This window comes from Haematobia irritans, chromosome 1, assembly GCF_050003625.1.
Source record: "Haematobia irritans isolate KBUSLIRL chromosome 1, ASM5000362v1, whole genome shotgun sequence".
In the NCBI taxonomy this organism is placed as follows: domain Eukaryota; kingdom Metazoa; phylum Arthropoda; class Insecta; order Diptera; family Muscidae; genus Haematobia; species Haematobia irritans.
In genome coordinates, this window is record NC_134397.1 from 76,612,254 (window position 1) to 76,632,718 (window position 20,465).

The window sequence follows — 20,465 nt, forward strand, 5'->3', positions numbered from 1 at the left end:
ATTATTACGAGATTTTCATAAAATTCTTGAAATTTGAACTAACTGGATAGAAGTGCGATTAACTAAATTGAAGTTTAAAACTTGTCATAAATTACGAGCTATTCTCTTTTCTGTGTAGGATGGAATTCTATACAAAGAAATGGAAACAAATCAATTCGTTATTTTCTTTACACAGAAAAAAATATCACCAAAATATTCCCAATTAAAAAGTTGATTGAAGTTGAAAACTTTTACAATTAAAAAATTAATTGATACAATTAAACTTTTAATCGAACTAGAAAAATTAAGTCAATGATTGACATTTTTTAAATTTTCAATTAAAAAATTAATTGATACAATTAACTTTTTAATCAAACTCGGAAGAGTAAGACACTTAATTTTAGATATATTTTTTTTAAACCTTAATTAAAAGAAATTGAAACTATGCATTTTTAAATCAAACTAAAAAATATTAAAAATAGTTATAGAAACTCATTGAAATATACTATAGCGAATAAAATTAGTTCCGTTTTTAATTAAAGAATTAATTTAATTTTGCAATCAACATCCATTAAAATTTTCATTGAATCAATTAAAAAATTAATTGAAATTTGCTATTGAAATCAATTAATTTTTTAATCAAAAAATTTGTTGATATCCAATTAAATCTGTGATTGCTACTATAATTTTCATGATTGAAGACATTTCAATTAAAAAATTAATTGGATCAATTAATTTTGTGATTGAATCTGAAAAAAAAAATTTTTTGTGTGTACAAAGAAGGTTTGCGTTCAACCAATGTAACTTCGGGATCCACCGTGGTGCAATGGTTAGCGTGCCCGCCTTGCATACACAAGGTCGTGGGTTCGATTCTTGCTTCGACCGAACACCAAAAAGTTTTTCAGTAGTGGATTATCCCACTTCAGTAATGCTGGTGACATTTCTGAGGGTTTCAAAGCTTCTCTAAGTGGTTTCACTGCAATGTGGAACGCCCTTCGGACTCGGCTATAAAAAGGAGGTCCTTGTCATTGAGCTTAACATGGAATCGGGAAGTACTGCCCGCCTTGCATACACAAGGTCGTGGGTTCCGAACACCAAAAAGTTTTTTAGCGGTGGATTCTCCCACGTCAGTAATGCTGGTGATATTTCTGAGGGTTTCAAAGCTTCTCTAAGTATTTTAACTGCAATGTGGAACGCCGTTCGGACTCGGCTATAAAAAGGAGGTCCCTTGTCATTGAGCTTAACATGGAATCGGGCAGCATTCACATATTCAGTCCATTGTGATACCACCAATGTGGTATCACAATGGACTGAATATGTGAGTCTGATACATCGGGTTGTTACCTAACCTAACCTCAATCTGACGTTGAGTCACAAGTTATACCAGTTGTCGTACAACATCAATGATTTCCGAAAAAAACACTGATTCTGGACAGGCTTCACGAAATTCATCTTGGAATGAACTACGACCTCGTTTTAATTAACCATTCCATCGATGAATACATTTTCGTTCTTATGCGGAAGTCAAAAAATGAATCGATTCACGGATTGATTCAAAAGACGAGTGGTTCTTTCGCCGCGATTGAAAATTCGTCGACTGTTAAATTTTTTTATTTATAAATTCTCAAACATTTGAAGTGAAAGTGAACCCACCATGAAGGAAAATGTAGATTTATTTTAGAAAACATTAACCAAAATGTTGTACTAATTGCAACATAATACAAATAAGTTAAATAAGTCAAATTGAAGAAAATTTATTAAAAACAACATTTGCATAACACTCTTTTCCGCTATAACTAAAAAAAATCTTTATTTTTTTTCCTGGGTGTAGAGTATATTCTTTTCTATTATTCCCAAAAATATTTTCGATGTAAATTGCTTAATTGTAGAACACAAATTCCAATTTCAATCATTGAAATAGTTGGTTATTTTGTAATATTTGTTCAAACATTCAATTACTACGCTATTTTCCTTATTTGAACAAATTTTCTCTTTTTGCCAGCCAGGTACCGAAGAATCGTTGATAATGACCAAATACCAGAATAAAATTTCATCAATACCTATATAGGATGGTTGCTCCACTCCATTAACACATCACCACAGTTTGCTGCACTCTCAATTAGTTTCAATAAGCCATCGACAGCGGTTTGCTATGTGTAAAGGACAAAATATTTTCATGGTTTTGAGTTCCAAGAATGTCAAACACAATCCAGCCCTAATTGTTAGGAATAATTGACAAATGGTTGGTTGTTCAAACTAGTGAAAATGGTGGAAACACTTTTTGGATTGTTAGTTTTTCATCGATTGGTATTTGAAAAATTACCAAACCAAATTCAGACTGCAGACTCACATTTCTTTTTGTTATTTCAAAAAAAAAAAATTGGAATTTCTATTTCTCCCTGACCCCCGTTCGTAGATGGAAAATCAATTGTAAAGGCATACCGAAGTTAAATGCATAAATCCTGCTTTAATCAATATTCTGATGAATAATAAAAGGCTTATATATACAAAGAGGATTACTATTAGATTTATCTATAGATTGAAGAAACTATGAAGATATTCTTAATTTGTATTTAAATTTTATTGTCTATTTATATACAATTTAAAAAGTGTTCACTTGTTTAAGTGCATCCGAATGATTGCAACTTTATAAAAAAAAAATTAAAATTCGTGCACAGACAAAAATGGGTTGTCCTATATTTCGGTGAAAAAATATCTATTTGGGACTTAACATTGTAAAACATTATTTTTAAGTTCAATCATTTTTATTTGATGCCAAAGAATTTTTTCAAAAGTAAACTTTGTCTAACAAAACAGAAATAATGTAGTTTTTCAGTATATTTCAAAGTTTTTCGTACCAAAAGGTGTGTAGAGAATACAGAAAAAAATTCACGAAATTGATTCCAATTAAAATCTTAATTGAGTTTTAAAAAACATTCATTTAAAAATTTAATTGATTCAACAAATTTTTTAATTGAAACAAAAATCAATCACAAAAATGAATAGTATCAATTGATTTTTTTGATTGAATCAATTAATTCTTTAATTGATACTATTTCATTTCTGTGATTGAAGACATTTTAATTAAAAATTAATTTGATCAATTAATTTCGTAATTGAGTGTACAAGTTACTATTGAAATAAAAATTATTAAAGTCAAGGAAACTTTTTCAAAACATAATAATTCCATGAACTAAAATAGAATTAAATTGGTTTTAGTGTCATATAGGGTTCAATTTTTTGAGTGAAGGAAAGTAATTTTTTTTTTTTTGGGATATTGAATTTTCTTAAATATAACATGTGTAGGCTCTCAAGTTGTTCTAGCAAAAACACATGCACTTTGCATAACGCAGAAAATGCCGTAGTGCAAACAACGAGTATGTATACAAAGGTACCGTTAGAAATTTACAGATAAACAGGTTCTAAATGCCTTATAAATCAATTTCGTAGATATGAATAACGATGTGCATGTGGTTTCGATCGGACATCATGACAACACAGCAAAAACTATTTAGTGTTGTGTAGGGTGACCTATTGACTTTTTAAAATCTCTGTAACTTTTTTGTTTATGAATTTAAGTAAATACTTCAAAAGCAAAAGTTTCATATTTTGTTAAGATCTGTATAATGGTTATTAGAAATGGGCGTCATAGGGGTATACGAAGCGAAATAAAAAAATTAAAAATCAAATTTGACGTTGGAGTCAAAAATGACCAATGCACGAAATATAGCCCCTGATCAACCACGAACAACGATATGCGTTTCTTTTCGATCGGACTTCAAATGACGACACAGCACAATAAATTGTATTTCGGGGGGTCGTAGGGTGCACGAAAAAAAAGTTTTGGTGTTCTGAAATTGTCTTCGTGTATGCTACAAAACTGGGGGGTGACCGCATCAACTTTTTTTCGTGACCCTATCTAGTAAACATATATTAATTTAAAATTTTCTTGAAAACATTGCATATGTTTGATGGGAACGATTTAGGACTGCGACGCTTCACGATTAGTTTGGGGAGGCGAGAAGACATGTCAATTCTCTGATAAGGCATGCTAAATCGGCATATTTTTCGAATCGATTTCGGTTCGCCTTGGGAACGAAAGGGTCATTAGGGATTTTAGGGATATAGGTAAATGTGATAGAAAGGAGTGTCGCATGGACCCAAATGTTGTGAACGATGCATTTGTGAACTTGCCATCTGTTTCAGTTGACACGGAATTTTACAGCGACTTGTCTATGCACTCATCGACTTTGGATGTCACGAACTCATTCGAGTTTAGCAAAGTGACACAATATGATGTTCTTCGTGCCTTCACTCAGGTGATGTCGGATTCGATGGGATACGACTATATAGATCCCAAATTTGTGAGAATTTTGTTACCACTGATGTTGCCCTATGTCACCCACGCTTTCAATTCTATTTTGACAAGAAGTACTTTCCCCAGTCCTTGGAAACGTGCTAAGGTCATACCCATACCTAAGGGTGAATCGGAGTTTCGGCCAATATCACTGCTTCCCTTTTTCCAAGGTGTTCGAGAGACTTTTGAATAGGCTAATGCAAGAATTTCTGAATCGATATTCCCTTTTATCCTCGAGGCAATCGGGGTTTCGTTCGGGCCACAGCTGCATAAGTGTTCTGGCTGATGTGTGTGAGTCTTTGAGATCTAATCGAGATGAGGGGAAAGTTAATTTGCTGGTGCTGATAGACCATTCGAAGGCGTTTAATTCGGTGGATCATTCCCTTTTATGTTTGAAGCTAAGGAACTTTTTTAATTTTCCGGTCAGTTCGGTACGTCCTCTGTATTCCTACCTCGTTGACAGGAAACAATCGGTATACACGGCTATTGGTACTTCGGATCCCTTAATTAATTCATCCCCTTAGGTGTACCGCAGGGCTCAACTCTTGGTCCTCTCCTTTTTTCTCCTCCTCTATATATAAATGATTGCCACATGTTTTGAGATATAGCAGGTTACAGATGTACGCTGATGACGTACAATATATATGAGCAGCGATATCCGTTCTTTGAGCGCCGGTATAGACATGATCAATGACGACCTCCTTTCTGTGAACAACTGGGCTACAAGAAATCGATTTCTCCTGAATCCAAGAAAGTCCAACTTCCTAGTGACACATGGACGTGGTATTCAGGTTCCTAACGACATTGAGGTTAAGATTGACGGACAACAGGTGGAAATTGTTTCCACGGCCAAGAATCTTGGTGTAGTATTGAATGGCAACTTGTCTTGGGGGGATCACATAAACTACATTGTTGGTCAGGCATTTGCAAAATTAAGAACCTTATGGCACACACAACGCTTTACTCCGCTCAAGTCAAGAGTTATCTTAGCGAAGAGTTATGTCTTGCCAGGATTGTTGTATGGAAGTGAACTATTTTCGGGTTGCGATGCCGGAAGCAGACGGCATCGCAACGATTACAATTACAATAATATCGTGAGATACGTTTATGCACTGAAAAAATATTGTCGTGAAGTCAAAGATTTCATGTCTTTAAAATACGAATGCAAATTTTGCTTAGCATAGAAGACGCATTTCTCTAATATAAAGTTTTTTTTCCTTGTCCAAAAGTCGATAAAATTTTCAATGAAGTCGTATTGTCCTTATAATTAAGTGATTTGACTTAAAAATGGGTATCATAACATGAAAGAAAAAACGTTTGGGCTAAGGCCAACTTGACTTTAATAATTCAGAAAAATTCTTTAAATTTAATGAAATTGTCTTTAAATTTGTTGTCTTTTTGCATCTTGACTATAAAGCAAAAAATCGTTCAAATATAGGACATGTTTTTCAAAACTTTATTTTAAATAAGTTTTTTACTTGAAACATAGAATAATTTCTACTGGAAGTCGAGTCTTAATTTGGAAAATAAAGTTGTTGTTAACTCGTTTTGAAAGGACTTTGATAGCATATGAAGAAAAAAGCTGAAAAAGAGAATTGTGTCTTAAAAGTATCCCTACTTGTATTCTCCGCTTCTTTGGCTCGGAATCAATACCAAATTTTTTAAAGTAGACAAAATCTTTGGAACTGGGCATGCTTTTTTTTCAGTGAGGATTGAGGCGCTTTGACCATATCACCAGATACAGGGAACTTCTTTATGGTGTATCATTCGATAACTTGTTGAGAATCTGACAATTTTTTTTCTTCATAGAGTTATTTATACGCGTGAACCTAGGTACTTATATGAGAGGCTTCGCTTTGCGAGATCTAACAGGGATAAGAAATTAGTTCCTTTGCGGCATCGAAGTCTGGTTTCAACTTGGCATTTCTTTACACATGCGATGGAATGTACTCCCTCATAACATACAACGAAACAGCAACACATTAGAATTCAAAAACATGTTATTTTCTCATTATTTAAATCTATTATCAAACTAATCTTAACAGCATATGCTATATTTTCTTTCCATTTTGTCTTAAATTAATACATTCACTTTATAATTATTTTTGTCTATTGTTTCCTTTAAATTATAATATTTTCTCTTAATTCTTTAATTGTATTTTTAGATTTTGTTTTTGCTTTTCTTTATTTATTTGAACCTATCGTAACTTTTCACTAAATTACTAAGAGGAAATACCTTTTAACCAAAATTCATGTACAGTAAATATAAGTCGTAATTTGTGTAGGATAAATAAATAAATAAATATGTTTGAGTGTAGAAATTATATGTTTGGAACTCAAAATTTTAGCACATTATTTTAAGTGCAATCATATAAAGTTCATAAACTACCCAGCAAAAAAATTTGGAAGTTGACGACGCTTGATTTGTGGTTTCCAATCAGTGCACCATTTTGGTAAATAAACATGATCATTTTGTTTCTTCACAAACCGCACAATTTGGAATGGCTTCTCTACCACTGCGGCGTGGATTTCGATAAAACTAGCCTTTACTTTTCGGATAATGTTTGGTGTGGTTGCCGTTTTTCCGTCTACGTTTCGAGCGCGAAGCAACACGGTCAGTATCACGATAACGAGCAATGGTATGAAAAACTAAAGATTTACATTTAAATCCTAGGGGGAGCTCCAAATCCAACTTTCTTTCTGTAAAGACTCAACACAAGGGAGTTTGTATTTCTCTCCACCGCTCATAATAATAAACATTCTTCAAACTCTCAACTTTATATCAAATATAAAATTAATAATATAAAAATGTTTAATTGCAACATTTTTCGTCACTAAATACACATACCATTTGTGCGGCATTACGAGCCATGTACCAGATGTCACTGACGATGGTATGTCACCCATTTCCTCTGGCGGCTATTTTAGTGAGTGACAACAAATAAATGCCAAGGATAAGTTTAATACGACAATTTCTGCAACAACATTCCCTGTACAAATAATGGCGAAGGACTTGAAGTGGAAGGGGATGGGGAGCAACAATTAGTTTAAACATTGTTGAGGGAATAGAAAATATGTCGCAAATTCAAAAAATATTTAAGTTATCATCTTTGTACGCAAAGAAAGGCCCATTTACGTGGATGGGTATTCCCTTCCACGTAAACTCAACAATGTTTCATGTAAAAACAAGAACGACTAAATAATTTCTTAATTAAAACTGGAATTTTTTCTGGGAGGGGGTTAAGAAGATTGTGCACGCACATTGGGCGCCACAGCTGGCTACTTATTTACTCAATCACTCTATCTCTCTTACCGCTCTCAAATCAAGTTGCTCGAGCATTGAAAGGATTTGTGCTGTTTCCGTTTAAACAGATATCATCCCAGCCATATCTACTACGACCATGGACGTGGTAACATGGGAAGGGAGCAAAACATTTTGATATCAGCATCATACGCTAAATCATTCTTTCGTTTAAAAATTTGAAATTAGTTTGAAACCTATGACGTGTTTTTGTTTGCGGTAAAAACGTTTTAAAGAAACATTTTTTCTTTAAGTCGAACTAATATAAAAATTTCTTTAATTTTTCCCAATTTCTTTTTACAGGAATCGACGACGAAGCATCTTGAAAACTTATTTTTGAACCCTTTTTCTGAATAGTTTAAAGTATAAAATATCAATTTTTTTAACGATTCTCTTTTCAAATTATGAGTTTCAAGCTTTACATTAAAAAGAAATAACAAACACCATTTTTAAATCAAAGTTTACAATCTTATAAAAAGTTTTCAAAAGGTATTTCTTTTTTTTACAAGGGCATTATCCATTATTCATTATACGTAAATTAAAAGTTGAAGTGTCATAATATTTCCTCCAGTGCGCTCTAATATTCCTACCCTTTGCACACAATCCGTTTATTTCAGGAAGATGCTGTTTGCCAATTAGATCCAATTCGGTACAATTTCTCTTACATGTTACTCCGAATCATGCGAATCAATACCAGTTTCAGAGTAAACGTTAAGAATCCTTTTGTATTCGAACATTCGTTTAAAAAATATACGTTTAGCACTCAAATTGTTAGCACATCATTTTTAAGTGAAAGCTTATAATGTTAATAAACTAGTCTAACATGTTTGGGATATATATGTTATATGTTAGAACATATTATGTTTGGCACATCACATCTTCTTAAATATAATATATATTAATTAAGAATTTTCGTATAAACATATATATGTTTTGGAAACATCAGATAGTGCAAGAGAGAATAGAGAAAAAAGATAAAGATGGCGACGAATATAGATAACGAAAGACATCAACGTAAGACAGTAAGAAAATAAATGGTGCTCTGCTTGAGAGACACATATTTTATGTTGATAAATGAGCACTCAAAAAAAAGTTTACTTGGATCCAAAGATTTTGACCTTCCCTTAAGGATTTTGGTATTGATTCCAAGCCAAAGATGCGGCTTCTTTAAAATAAAGAAATTTTTTAGGGACCTATCTGGCTTTAAATCTAGGACTAATAAAATTCAAATTAGGAAACAGATCTCATTTATCAAATTTTCATTCTCTTTTCGCGGTTTATTAATAACAAATGAGTAGCAAACAAATGCCAGTTTAAAAATCCAAATTCTAACGTATACTTCAAAGTAAACAAGTATATACGTAAGTTCGGCCAGGCCGAATCTTATGTACCCTCCACCATGGATTGCGAAGAAACTTCTACGAAAGACACCCATCCATAATCGAATTACTTGGTTTGTGGTATCTTAAAACTTCTTAACATCGTTTTCTAAATTGTGAGTTAGTCCATACGTGGTATATATGTATTAGACAAAAAAGGTATGTATAGGTAAGTCTACAAATAATTATGAATCGATATGGACTTTTGCACGGTACGTAGAGAGCCAGAATTGAAATATGGGGGTCGCTTATATGGGGGCTATATACAATTATGAACTTGATATGGACCAATTATCATATACTACCACCACGTACCAAATTTCAACCAGATCGAATGAATTTTGCTTCTCCAAAAGGCACCAGAGGTCAAGTCTGGGGATCGGTTTATATGGGGGCTATATATAATTATGGACTGATGTGAACCAATTCCTGCATGGTTGTTGGATACCATATACTAACATCACGTACCAAATTTCAACCAAATTGGATGAATTTTGCTCTTCCAAGGGGCTCCGGAAGCCAAATCTGGGGATCGGTTTATATGGGGCCTATGTATAATTATTGACCGATTTCGACCAATTTATGGATAGGTGTTTGAGGCCACATATTAACACCACGTACCAAATTTCAACTGAATCAGATGAATTTTGGTCTTCCAAGAGGCTCCGGAGGTTAAATCTGGTAATCGGTTTATATGGGGGCTATATATAATTATGGACCGATGTGGACCAATTTTTGCATGGTTGTTGGAGACCATATACTAACACCATGTACCAAATTTCAGCCGGATCGAATGAAATTTGCTTCTCTTAGAGGCTCCGCAAGCCAAATCGGAGGATCGGTTTATATGGGGGCTATATGTAATTATGGGCCGATGTGGACCAATTTTTGCATGGTTGTTAGAGACCATGTACTAACACCATGTACCAAACTTCAACCGGATCGGATGAAATTTGCTTCTCTTAGAAGCTCCGCAAGCCAAATTTGGGGGTCCGTTTATATGGGGGCTATACGTAAAAGTGGACCGATATGGCCCATTTACAATACCATCCGACCTACATCAATAACAACTACTTGTGCCATGTTTCAAGTCGATAGCTTGTTTCATTCGAAAGTTAGCGTGATTTCAACAGACGGACGGACGGACGGGCATGCTCAAATCGAGTCAGAATTTCACCACGACCCAGAATATATATACTTTATGGGGTCTTAGAGCAATATTTCGATGTGTTGCAAACGGAATGACAAATATACCCCCATCCTATGGAGGGTATAAAAAGGTTTTCTTAATTCCAAAAGAACTTTAATCCAAAGACGCTAAATCCTCAAAATAAGTCTTAGCCTATATTTGAAGCGTTTTTATCTTAAATCTAAAGTTTCAATATTTCAGTAAAAGTTTCAATATTTCAAATTTCATTATTTTAAAGAAATGTGACCTTAATATTTTGTAAATTTCGCATCCTAACATTTAGGTAAATATTTTTTTCAGTGAGCTTGCATTCATCAACATCAAAAATTGTAAATGCTTAAATCTAAACATTAATCAATTTACACATTAAATTGCGTATTCGGAACTCTAAAAAGGATATGCTTGGGGTAAAACATAAAATAGGTTTGCACAACAAACAACTTTTTGTTCGGTTTATTGTTTTCAGTTTGCTACCATTTCTAAACCGCCGTCTTGCAAATTTATTCCAGCTTTCCCCATCAGCTTTCTTTTAATCCGATCTATAGAGATGCAGGGTTAGAAGAGCTTGTACACATCCATCCATAATTCTACACATCCATCCATAATAATCAAATTCAGGTTGCTATCATTTCTAAACCGTCGTCTTGCAGATTTATTTCAGTGATAGTTCATTTCATTGTTAACAAGCATTTTGAACCATTGCATTCAGAAATATAGTTATTGGTGAAGGAATTCTAGCTTGACAGTGTGATTGCTTTGTATTGGGCATTTAAATGTGAATAAATCTTTTCTATTTAGTATCTTTTGTCTCTAGTACCTTGGCATCGCGGCCAAACAGTTGACGAGAAAAAAAACGGTAACAACAGTAGAATACGTCTGAAAAGTGTAGGCCAGATTTGATCGAAATCCACGCCACAGTGGCAAAAAAAAACTTACTCGTGATTTAAACATATCTCGGAAACGGATGCGACAAATATTCAAAAATAAGCCATTGAAGTACCAAAAAGTGAAAGAGCTTACCGATACACAAAAAATTAGCCTGGACAGAAACAAGGAATTGCTTCGCTTCAACGAAGGGGACCAGTTAACTAATCTGGTTTTCGCCAATAAGCAGCCATTCCTAATAGATTAGTTTGTGAACAAACAAAATGATCGGGTTTACTGTCAACGATGTCAGCTGAAAATTTCGACCTACGATTGGCCACCAGAACACAAGCGCCGCTGATGGTAATGGTGTGGACCACCGTAACGACCAATGGTCGACCCCCCACTCGTATTAATCGACTGTGGGGTCAAAATAAATGCCGAATATTATGGGTCCTAAAATCACACCCTCAAAAAAAAATCGCTTCTGTAACATCCAAACAAAATATTGTTTGTATTTTTCAAACATATTATGTTTAACCTTAGGGCATACAGTGGTAGAAAAAAATTTTAATGAAATTTTCTTTGTGTGGATATAGTTTTAAGGCGCCAATTGGTTACTTCCATTATTTTACTTGCAACATACTCTCTAGATCTCTCTTTCTAAACACACTATTTCCACATTAATATATGTTTCCATCTAAGCATATTATATTTACAATCATTTTATGTCCCAAACATAATATGTTCTAACATATATGTTCCAAACATGTTATGATAGTTTATGAACATTATATGCTTGCAATTAAAAATATTGTGTTAAAAAATGTGTGTTCCAAACATATAATTTTTACATCCCAACATATGAAAAACAGTCTTTTTCGTCCGTGAAGTATTGAAGCCCTGGGCAGACAAACATTAAGGTTGCAGATCATGGACATTCCAAATAAAATAGGTAAATGGAACACGTCAAAGAATAATTGCTTAACCCTGGACAGTCAGTCCTTCGTCAGAATGTCGACGCGTAATTTCATTTTGGATTTAAAATGCATTTTAGTCGATTGGAAAATGATAAATTTAAGTTATACTGATTCAATCATTTTATGCATTTTTGTTGTATACTAATTAAAAACAAATTCTATAAGAAAATAAACTCAATTTTGGTTCTCATTTTTGTTCACGATGCAAATTATAGCGTCTTGAAATAAGCCGTAGTCAAAATGACGCAGGATGACGTTAGCGTACAAAAAATAAGGATGACTTTCCATGGTTAAAAAGATGGATCCTTAATTCATTTCCGCACAACGCTACAACATCTCCGATTCTCAGTGTGGAGAGTGAGTGTCGACCAAGATGGAGCTTCTCCAGGAATGGCCCTTTCGTCTGATGGCTTTGTAGGCCGTTTGAAGGCCATAATTCTTGCCAAAGGCAACATATAGCGCTTTACTTATTATACCCCCACCACCATAGAATGGTGATGGGGGTATAATAAGTTTTTTTTTATTTTCAATTTACACTCCATCGTTCCGGGGGTCGCAGCTTAATTTTTTACTTTTGTTTGATTCGTTCATTTTGGCGCGTGTGTATATTAAAGCATTGATTGGCATGTTGCTATTTAATAGGAACATTGGTTCCATCTAAGGATCTTCACAAAACACAAAAAAATCTTTTAGGATACAGCCATTGCAAATTTGAGTTTAGTTACATTCTTAAATTATCCATATCATTCTTTATTATTTTTTCTATCTATTTGAAGAAAATTCAACTAAATTTTCCATATTTTTCGTATCTTTCATTTGACCACGAACTTCATTGCACAAAGTGAACAACCAATGTCATGTCTGTCTTTAGTAGATGACAAATATAAAAAGCCGGAACGAAAAGGAACGATGGAACGATATGAAGGAACTAGTTCCTTGGTGCAATGGTTAGCATGCCCGCCTTGCATACACAGGGTCGTGGGTACAAACCAAGTTTCGACCAAACACCAAAAAGTTTGCAGCGGTGGATTATCCCACCTCAGTAATGGTGGTGACATTTCTGAGGATTTTGAAGCTTCTCTAAGTGGTTTCACTGCAATGTGGAACGCCGTTCGGACTCGGCTATAAAAAGGAGGACCTTTGTCATTGAGCTTAACATGGAACCGGGCAGCACTCAGTGATAAGAGAGAAGTTCAACAATGTGGTATCACAATGGACTGAATAGTCTAAGTGAGCCTGATACATCGGGCTGCCACTATACCTAACCTAACCTAACTAGTTCCTTTGTACAAAAGAAACGATAAGTCCGAATCACTACGGTCAACGATTTTGCCCAAGGCTAATTACAACCCTGTATATACAAAGCATCACCTATAAGTTTTCAGCGCTGCTTTCCCCTCTCAGTAATGCTTGGTGACATTGCTGAGGATTTCAAAATAAAAAGAATCTGAGCTTAACATAGAAATGAGCATGGAGAAAAATTGAAATATTCTTCAAATGTGGATAAATCTTCATTAAAGCATTGTAAAATTTCTCTATAGGTAGTGGCTGACACTGTGACAGGGTCTTTATTATTGAGTTGTAAATAAAATTGGGCTGCACTCGTTGATTTGTGAATATTTGCCACTTGTCTTTTGGAATGATCATGAAATATACATAATTATATAAATAAATCAATAGTAAGGATTTTGCAATTGTCTTTGATTTTTGTTTTAATTGATTAGAACACTCAAATTTTTATTTGACCCTTCCGTCCCCACACTGGCGATTATCTCAGTTACGCTCATGTTCTATCACTATTTATTTACAAGTCCTTGAATGTCCTTCTCATTGCCTTTGCTTAAAGTAGGAGTAAGTTCATTATGAATACAAATAATGACCAACATGGGAGTACTTGGATGAAATTCACTTTAGTCGAATAAATATGCAACAATTCCAAGTGGCGTTTTATGACCAAAACCAACACCAATATTCATGAGACAAACAACAACCGGAATGGGAATGAAACAAGAGGATTATGTGCGTGTATGTATGAGAGAAAACTTATGTTTACCTGCTTCTGTTGCCCACCATCATCATCATCACCAGCAGCATCTACTTTACGACGAGCATTTAAAGAGTTCTCAAAATTTAAGGCACCAATGGAGAAGATGTCATCCAACCACTTTTTGTCATCCTCACTTAATTCGGGAACGCTACTATCGCTGCCGCCTTCTGAAGTGGTGGTGGTACTTTCAGTGCTAGTAGCAATGCTCGATGAGGTTATACCAACTTCATCTACAATGGTCTCAGATGTAGTTTGCTCTTCTGCTGGTTGTTGGTCCTGACCTCTAGCCTCCTCACTTGTATTGGCCACGGTAACCTCCTCCTCCTCCTCTGGCGTTGGTTGATTTTCCGTTGTGGTTGTTGTTGTTTCATCAGCAGATTTATCACCATTGCTGGGATTTTCTACAGGATTTTCATTGTGATGGATTCTAAGGTTATTGGATGAAGTACGTTTAGAACTAATAGCTGAGGGAAATATTTGATCTTCTAGACGTTTCATTTCTTCATTGGAAAGTTCATTGCGTGAACCTCCATTGAAAACGGTACTTTTCACATACTTATCATTAATCTCATTGGCCCGTGCTCCAGATTGTCCCGACATATCCTCATCTTCAGCCGCATTGCTGCTACAATTGGAATGTTGCAGTTCACGAACTTTGTCACCCCATTCGGTGCGCAACCAAGGTTTCTCCAAAATGACCAAATGGCAAACGATATCGGCATCATTATCCTTTGTGTCCATACCATTGACTGTGATTTCATATCGGACACCGTTTACAATCTCTCGGAATGCATCCACAATATTAAGGAAATTTATGGAGAGTGGCAAAAATGTCATGGCTATATTCTGTACTCCTATTAAATTGGGCGACAGATATTCACGTTCGCCTGGATTTAGGACATGTACCAGTTTTATGGGTTCCTCCGATACTGGTTGTAAATCTGCCTCGGTTTCATTCTGTGTTTATTTCGTAGTGTAATTTTGGTATAATAGAGGTGTTTTTTTTTTTGGTTCATTCCGTGAAATGGATGAAGAAGGAACATTGGTTGGATAACAATGAAATAAAACAAAGGAGATTTGATTTTTAGACAAAAGACTCACAGAAAAATAGCACATAGGCGTTAAGTATTTTGGATTAGTTGGAAGCAAAAGCAAGCGTTGGTTTGTGAAATCGCTAGTGCACGAGCAGGATGAGGCAGGTGATTAGATGTTTTTGTGAAGTTTTTGCGAGATATAAAAACATAAAATACATAACATAAATACATATACATACATTCAAAACAATTCATTTTGATTCAAATACTTTGGCTTTAGTACAATAACAAATATCATTAGTTGCATCTTCTTTTCTGCTTTTAGGTATATCATCAAAATAATCAGGTTACATTGAGCTTCAAATTCCAAATGGATTTCTCACATAATAGTTCATAATTTTCTAAAACTTTAGCAAAATTGTGTCGATATTGAACTTTGCTACAAATTTTATCCACAACATGTTTTTTTGAAATATAAAATTTGTTTAAACAACAGGAAAAAGAGGAAACTAATTTAAGAAAACAATTTTTAATCACTTTTGGTCAAAGATTTCATGTCCTTAAAATACGAAAGCCAGATCTATACTAAAGGCTGTGGAAAAGTTCATTCGCCCGAACTGAAACATGTACAGTCTAGGCATGTATATATTTGTATCTGACGTTTTCTTTTTAATGGTTCCATAGATCAAATTCTTTGATGTAATTTGTCCATAAAGCTCGAAAAATAATTAATTGTAAAATTAAAATATCATACATTTGGACGTTAATCGCCTGTTTCGGTATCAGGCTAACATGAAAAATAGAAAGCTAATTTGGCTTAGCATAGAACACGCATTTCTCGGATATGAAGTTTTTTTCCTGACATTGAAAAGAAGTCGTTTTGACTTAAAAATGGTTATCTTTACATGAAAGAAAAATTTGTTGGACTAAGATCAACTTGGCTTTAGTAATTCTGAAAAATTCAAAATTAATGAAATTGTCGATAAATTTGTTGACTTTTTGTATCTTGGCTATGACCTCCCATCAGTTGTAAAATTTTCTAGTATTCTTATGTTCGCGGATGACGTAAAGATATTTCGTTCCTATAATAATCCCGACGAACGAAGGTATCTTCAGTTCGACCTTGATAACTTTTACGATTGTTGTGAGATAAATTTAATGGAATTAAATATCTCGAAATGTAAATTGATGCGCTTTTCGAGAAGAACTGTATTCGAGCCGAGTTATTCTATTGGGACTAACGAGCTGGAAGCAGTAGATTCTTCCAAGGATCTTGGATTGCTAATGGACCAACGACTGAACTTTCGCCAACATATGTCTATGGCCATCCGTAAGGCATTTGTTACTCTCGGATTCATGAAACGTTGGAGCAAAGAATTTAGAGATTACTCAATTACCAAGATACTTTACGCTTCATTAGTACGAAGCAACCTTGAGTATGGTTCTATAATTTGGGATCCATATTATACAATCCACTCAAATAAGATTGAATCCGTCCAGAAGCAATTTCTTCTATTCTGTCTTCGACACAGAGGTTGGGATCGCCAGTCTTTACCATCGTATCAATTTCGCCTAAATCTTATAAAATTACCCTCACTACAAAGTCGTAGAACTATGTTAAATATTTCTTTCATAATGAATATAATTCAAGGTGAAATTGATTCTGAGTTTCTTCTCAACAAACTGTCATTTAACATACCTGTTAAATGTAGCAGAAATTTTGAACCGCTAAAAATTCCGTATTATAGATCAGATTATGCAAACAACGATCCGTTACGAAGGTTATGCCTTCAGTTCAATAAATATTATGCCATTATAAATCTGTCTGAGCAACGAGTTGTTCTGAAGAGAAATATTATTTTACACTTAAACCAGTAGTTATCTTTATCTTTGTTTGTACATATTAGTCTTTAAGGATTTTGTATCTATAGACTTAATAAAAAAAAGTGAACTCTCTAAAGTCAATTTAACTTTATTTTAGTTCATGAAATTATTATATTTGGAAAAAGTTTTCTTTACTCCAATAATTTTTTGCGTACGTTAGTTAAATGAACTAAAACATGGGAAAAAATTATAATAAAGATTTACTAAATTCGTACTTCTCACAAAATTGTTCATTATTTCTTTAAATTTGTAAATTTTACTACTAATGCGTTCATAATGAACTTCGTATGTCACTAAAGACATTCTTGCGATTTTGAAGTCCATTTTTTTCCTTCAAACTACAAAATTTTCTTTAACAAGTGAACAAAATTATTTATGTCTAATAAATTTTCTTGAATTTGTCGAAAAATATTTACTTATTTTAGTGATATCGGGGTGATGCCAGCGTTTGTGATACTATTTAGTTAACCCTCTAATGCCCCAATTTTTTTGCCAGCTGATTAAAATTTCAATGTTAACGACACAAAAGCAAGAAAAAATTACACGGTAAAATTCAGCATATGATGCAAAGCCTCTTGAATAGTTTCAAATAAGTTTTCTTTTTATTTTGCCCATTTTTGTTGTCTTAAGGTGTGTTTTACTAAAAGCTTCCTTATTAAATGAGCATTAGAGGGTTAAAATTTTTTAAAAATATTCAAAATTTTCTAATCGTAACAAAAACTTTCTTCCTGGTGGGCTCACTTTTTTTAAGTGTACAAAGCCAAAAATCCTTCAAAAATAATAGATGCCTTTCAACACTTTATTTTAAAGACGTTTTTCTAATATTTGCCAAACTTTTAAATGATCCCAAAGAACTTCATAGAATGTGGGAAAAAGATTGTGAATCGCTGAATGTGTTCAGGTATGTAAAAGTTGGTACCATTATAATAAATTTGATACATCCCACTTCCCGAAAAAGCAATTGCTCTACAATGACATGTTGGTACAATTTGAAATATTCTGGTCGTCTTAAAAATACTCTTGAAGCGGCAATTTATAATAATAATAATTTTGTCCAATATCAATTATGTTGTGCAGGTACTGACTAAATTACAATCAAATGGGATAAAAGTTGTTCATTTTTTTTTTAAATCTTGAATTCGATGTAAAAAAATTGTCTGATATCCACCATCTGACAATAAAACAAAACGTTTCGGAAGATCGGAAATGCAAAATACACATTCAGAATATTTAAGAAATCAAAAGGATATCGATTATCCTGAAATTGGGTTAAAAGAAATTACTTTTCTGAAGTATTTTATGAAGTATTTCTATTGACCTTTAGTTTTGATACTGAGATCATGTGGAAACGTTTCTCCATTCCGCCATTCAAATTCGAGTTTTTCATTGAAAGTCAATTCAGCTGTCAAAAGTCGACTATACGATTTGAGTCGACTTAAAAAAAAAACATTTGTTTCTCGCTGATATTTTCCAATAAATTGAAAGCATAGTTTGACCGACAAAACCATCCAATTCTGTTTTGAAATTCCAAAACTGGAAGCTACTGAAACTTTGGATTGTATTTTAGCTTTTCGAAAAACTTAATAAATAAACCACTACTCCTCATTACAAGAGCATCATTGCCAAATTACAATACATTTGGGGACATATTTCACATAAGAAATTTCGATTCCTATACACCCTGTAGATATACGATTATAGAACTAAAATCTAAAAAAAAAATGTTTATTACGACATTACTACCGTTTTTCTCGTGTCTCCGGCATAGCTATGTCACTGTCACTATAACAATGTTATCTTCTGTTTGTTCAATAATTAATTTTCAAAATACACATGAGTTAAGCCCTATTTAATTACACGATTTTCCCTCATTGATTTTCTTCATTACAAAAATCCTAGCAATTCAACAAAGTCTTCCTATCACTCGTATTGGTTGTGAAAAAATTTCATAGCAAAGGAAATCGTAAAACGAAAAAGAATTGTCCATTGAACAGTGTAAAGGATATTGGTTTATATGTGTGAGGATTAAGAAGGTTGTTATTTTAAATTGGATTTAAATGGATCTTTAGCATCTATGTTGTATGCTATTAAATTAAATATTATAGGCTAAGATTAGAGATTTTTAAATAAATATAGGATTTTCCCAAATTTTATTATTTTTAGCTTGTATGTTATGAACTCGAAGAAATTAAAAACATACACTCAGAAAATTTAACGGCGTAACTACAAGTAAATTCCATAATATTGAGTAGTTCAAAATTTTACTCACAGTTAGTTAAATTTAACTATTGATGAACAAAATTAGCTCAGTCGAAGTGAATTGAACTTACGGGCATTACCGGCAAAATGGTTAAGAACTCCCAATGAGTTCGTAAATGGACTGAAGCAAATATAATAATAGGGTATTTCTCGAACGTACGAAGAAGTTTCTCAACGTTACTGAACTTTTACTGTGCAATATTACGAAGCATGTCAATACTAACTACCATTAAGTGAATCTATTTCTAGACAATCGTTCGTCTCCGAAACATGTGCACGTGAGGTGTTTCTAAAAACAGACACACTTGACTGTATGTGTTAATGAATACATGCAGCCAAGCAACCCTGCAAACATTTTCTATCGAAAGTGTATCGAAGTAGTTTCGCCGCGGAAGATAAAACTTTCGCAGGCGATATCATCTTCTTATCGAATTAGGTTCCCCGTTCGGGAACAAATGTCCCACTACGCGATAGTGTTCTCGGGGAATCGAACCAGTGACTAAAAGTTGTTAGAAAAGCGATAGTTATTTTTTAAAAGATAAAAATGATGATCGGATGCACCGAGCATTGAACTCGGAACCTTTCGTTTTCAAGTCAGAGGCTCTCCCTCTGTGCCACCCACGCTCGTTGGTTGATAGTGGCTTTTTACACACATGTAGTCTCAGAGAGGTGCTATTGAAAAATTAGCTATGTCGATGTATGGAGTCTATATTTAGATTTTTGATCGCTGTTAGAGTCGAATTTGTTTCGAAACGGAAACACCCCACGCGATAGTTGTTTTTATTGTTGCTGTGCTTGAGATTTTACTAACAGAAAACTTCCTGGCGATCCGAAATAGTGACATCTTAGCGAAAGGCGATAAAACTATCACCCAAATGTTGGCAGGGAAGAAAAGAATAAACAAAGTCACATTTGGTTGTTGATGAGTGTAAGAGCTAAGTCGCCCAGTGGATAGTGTGTTTAGTTAGAAAACTGATGGTACGCGGTTCTATCCTCCGTCCGGACAAAATGTAAAATTTTATAAAATGATAAAAATAAATATTGGTTTAAAAACTGGTATCTCTAATGAAAGAAATTTCTATTGGACTAAGGTCAACTTAAATAAAATTAGCCTGAAAAATTCTTCAAAATTAATGAAATTGTCTTTAAATTTGTTGCCTTTTTGCGCCTTTACAACAAAGCCAAAAAACGT

The 20,465-nt window shown here is 33.9% G+C and overlaps 1 protein-coding gene across 3 annotated transcripts in view; it reads right to left on the reverse strand.

The window, feature by feature from the left end:
- Positions 1 to 20,465, reverse strand: part of CtsF (Cathepsin F) — a 112,968-nt gene that overhangs the window by 19,827 nt on the left and 72,676 nt on the right. Inside the window, exons 2-3 of one of the 3 annotated variants that reach the window (XM_075290849.1) lie at positions 14,653 to 15,053; positions 14,103 to 14,523 (exon numbers count right to left, since the gene is read on the reverse strand). The exons of 1 other annotated variant lie outside the window; for it this stretch is intronic. In XM_075290849.1, the coding sequence (XP_075146964.1) occupies positions 14,103 to 14,523; positions 14,653 to 15,053 (822 nt within the window). Of the gene's footprint in view, positions 1 to 14,102; positions 15,054 to 20,465 lie in introns of all 3 variants that reach the window. One more of the 3 variants, XM_075290848.1, reaches the window with a different exon arrangement.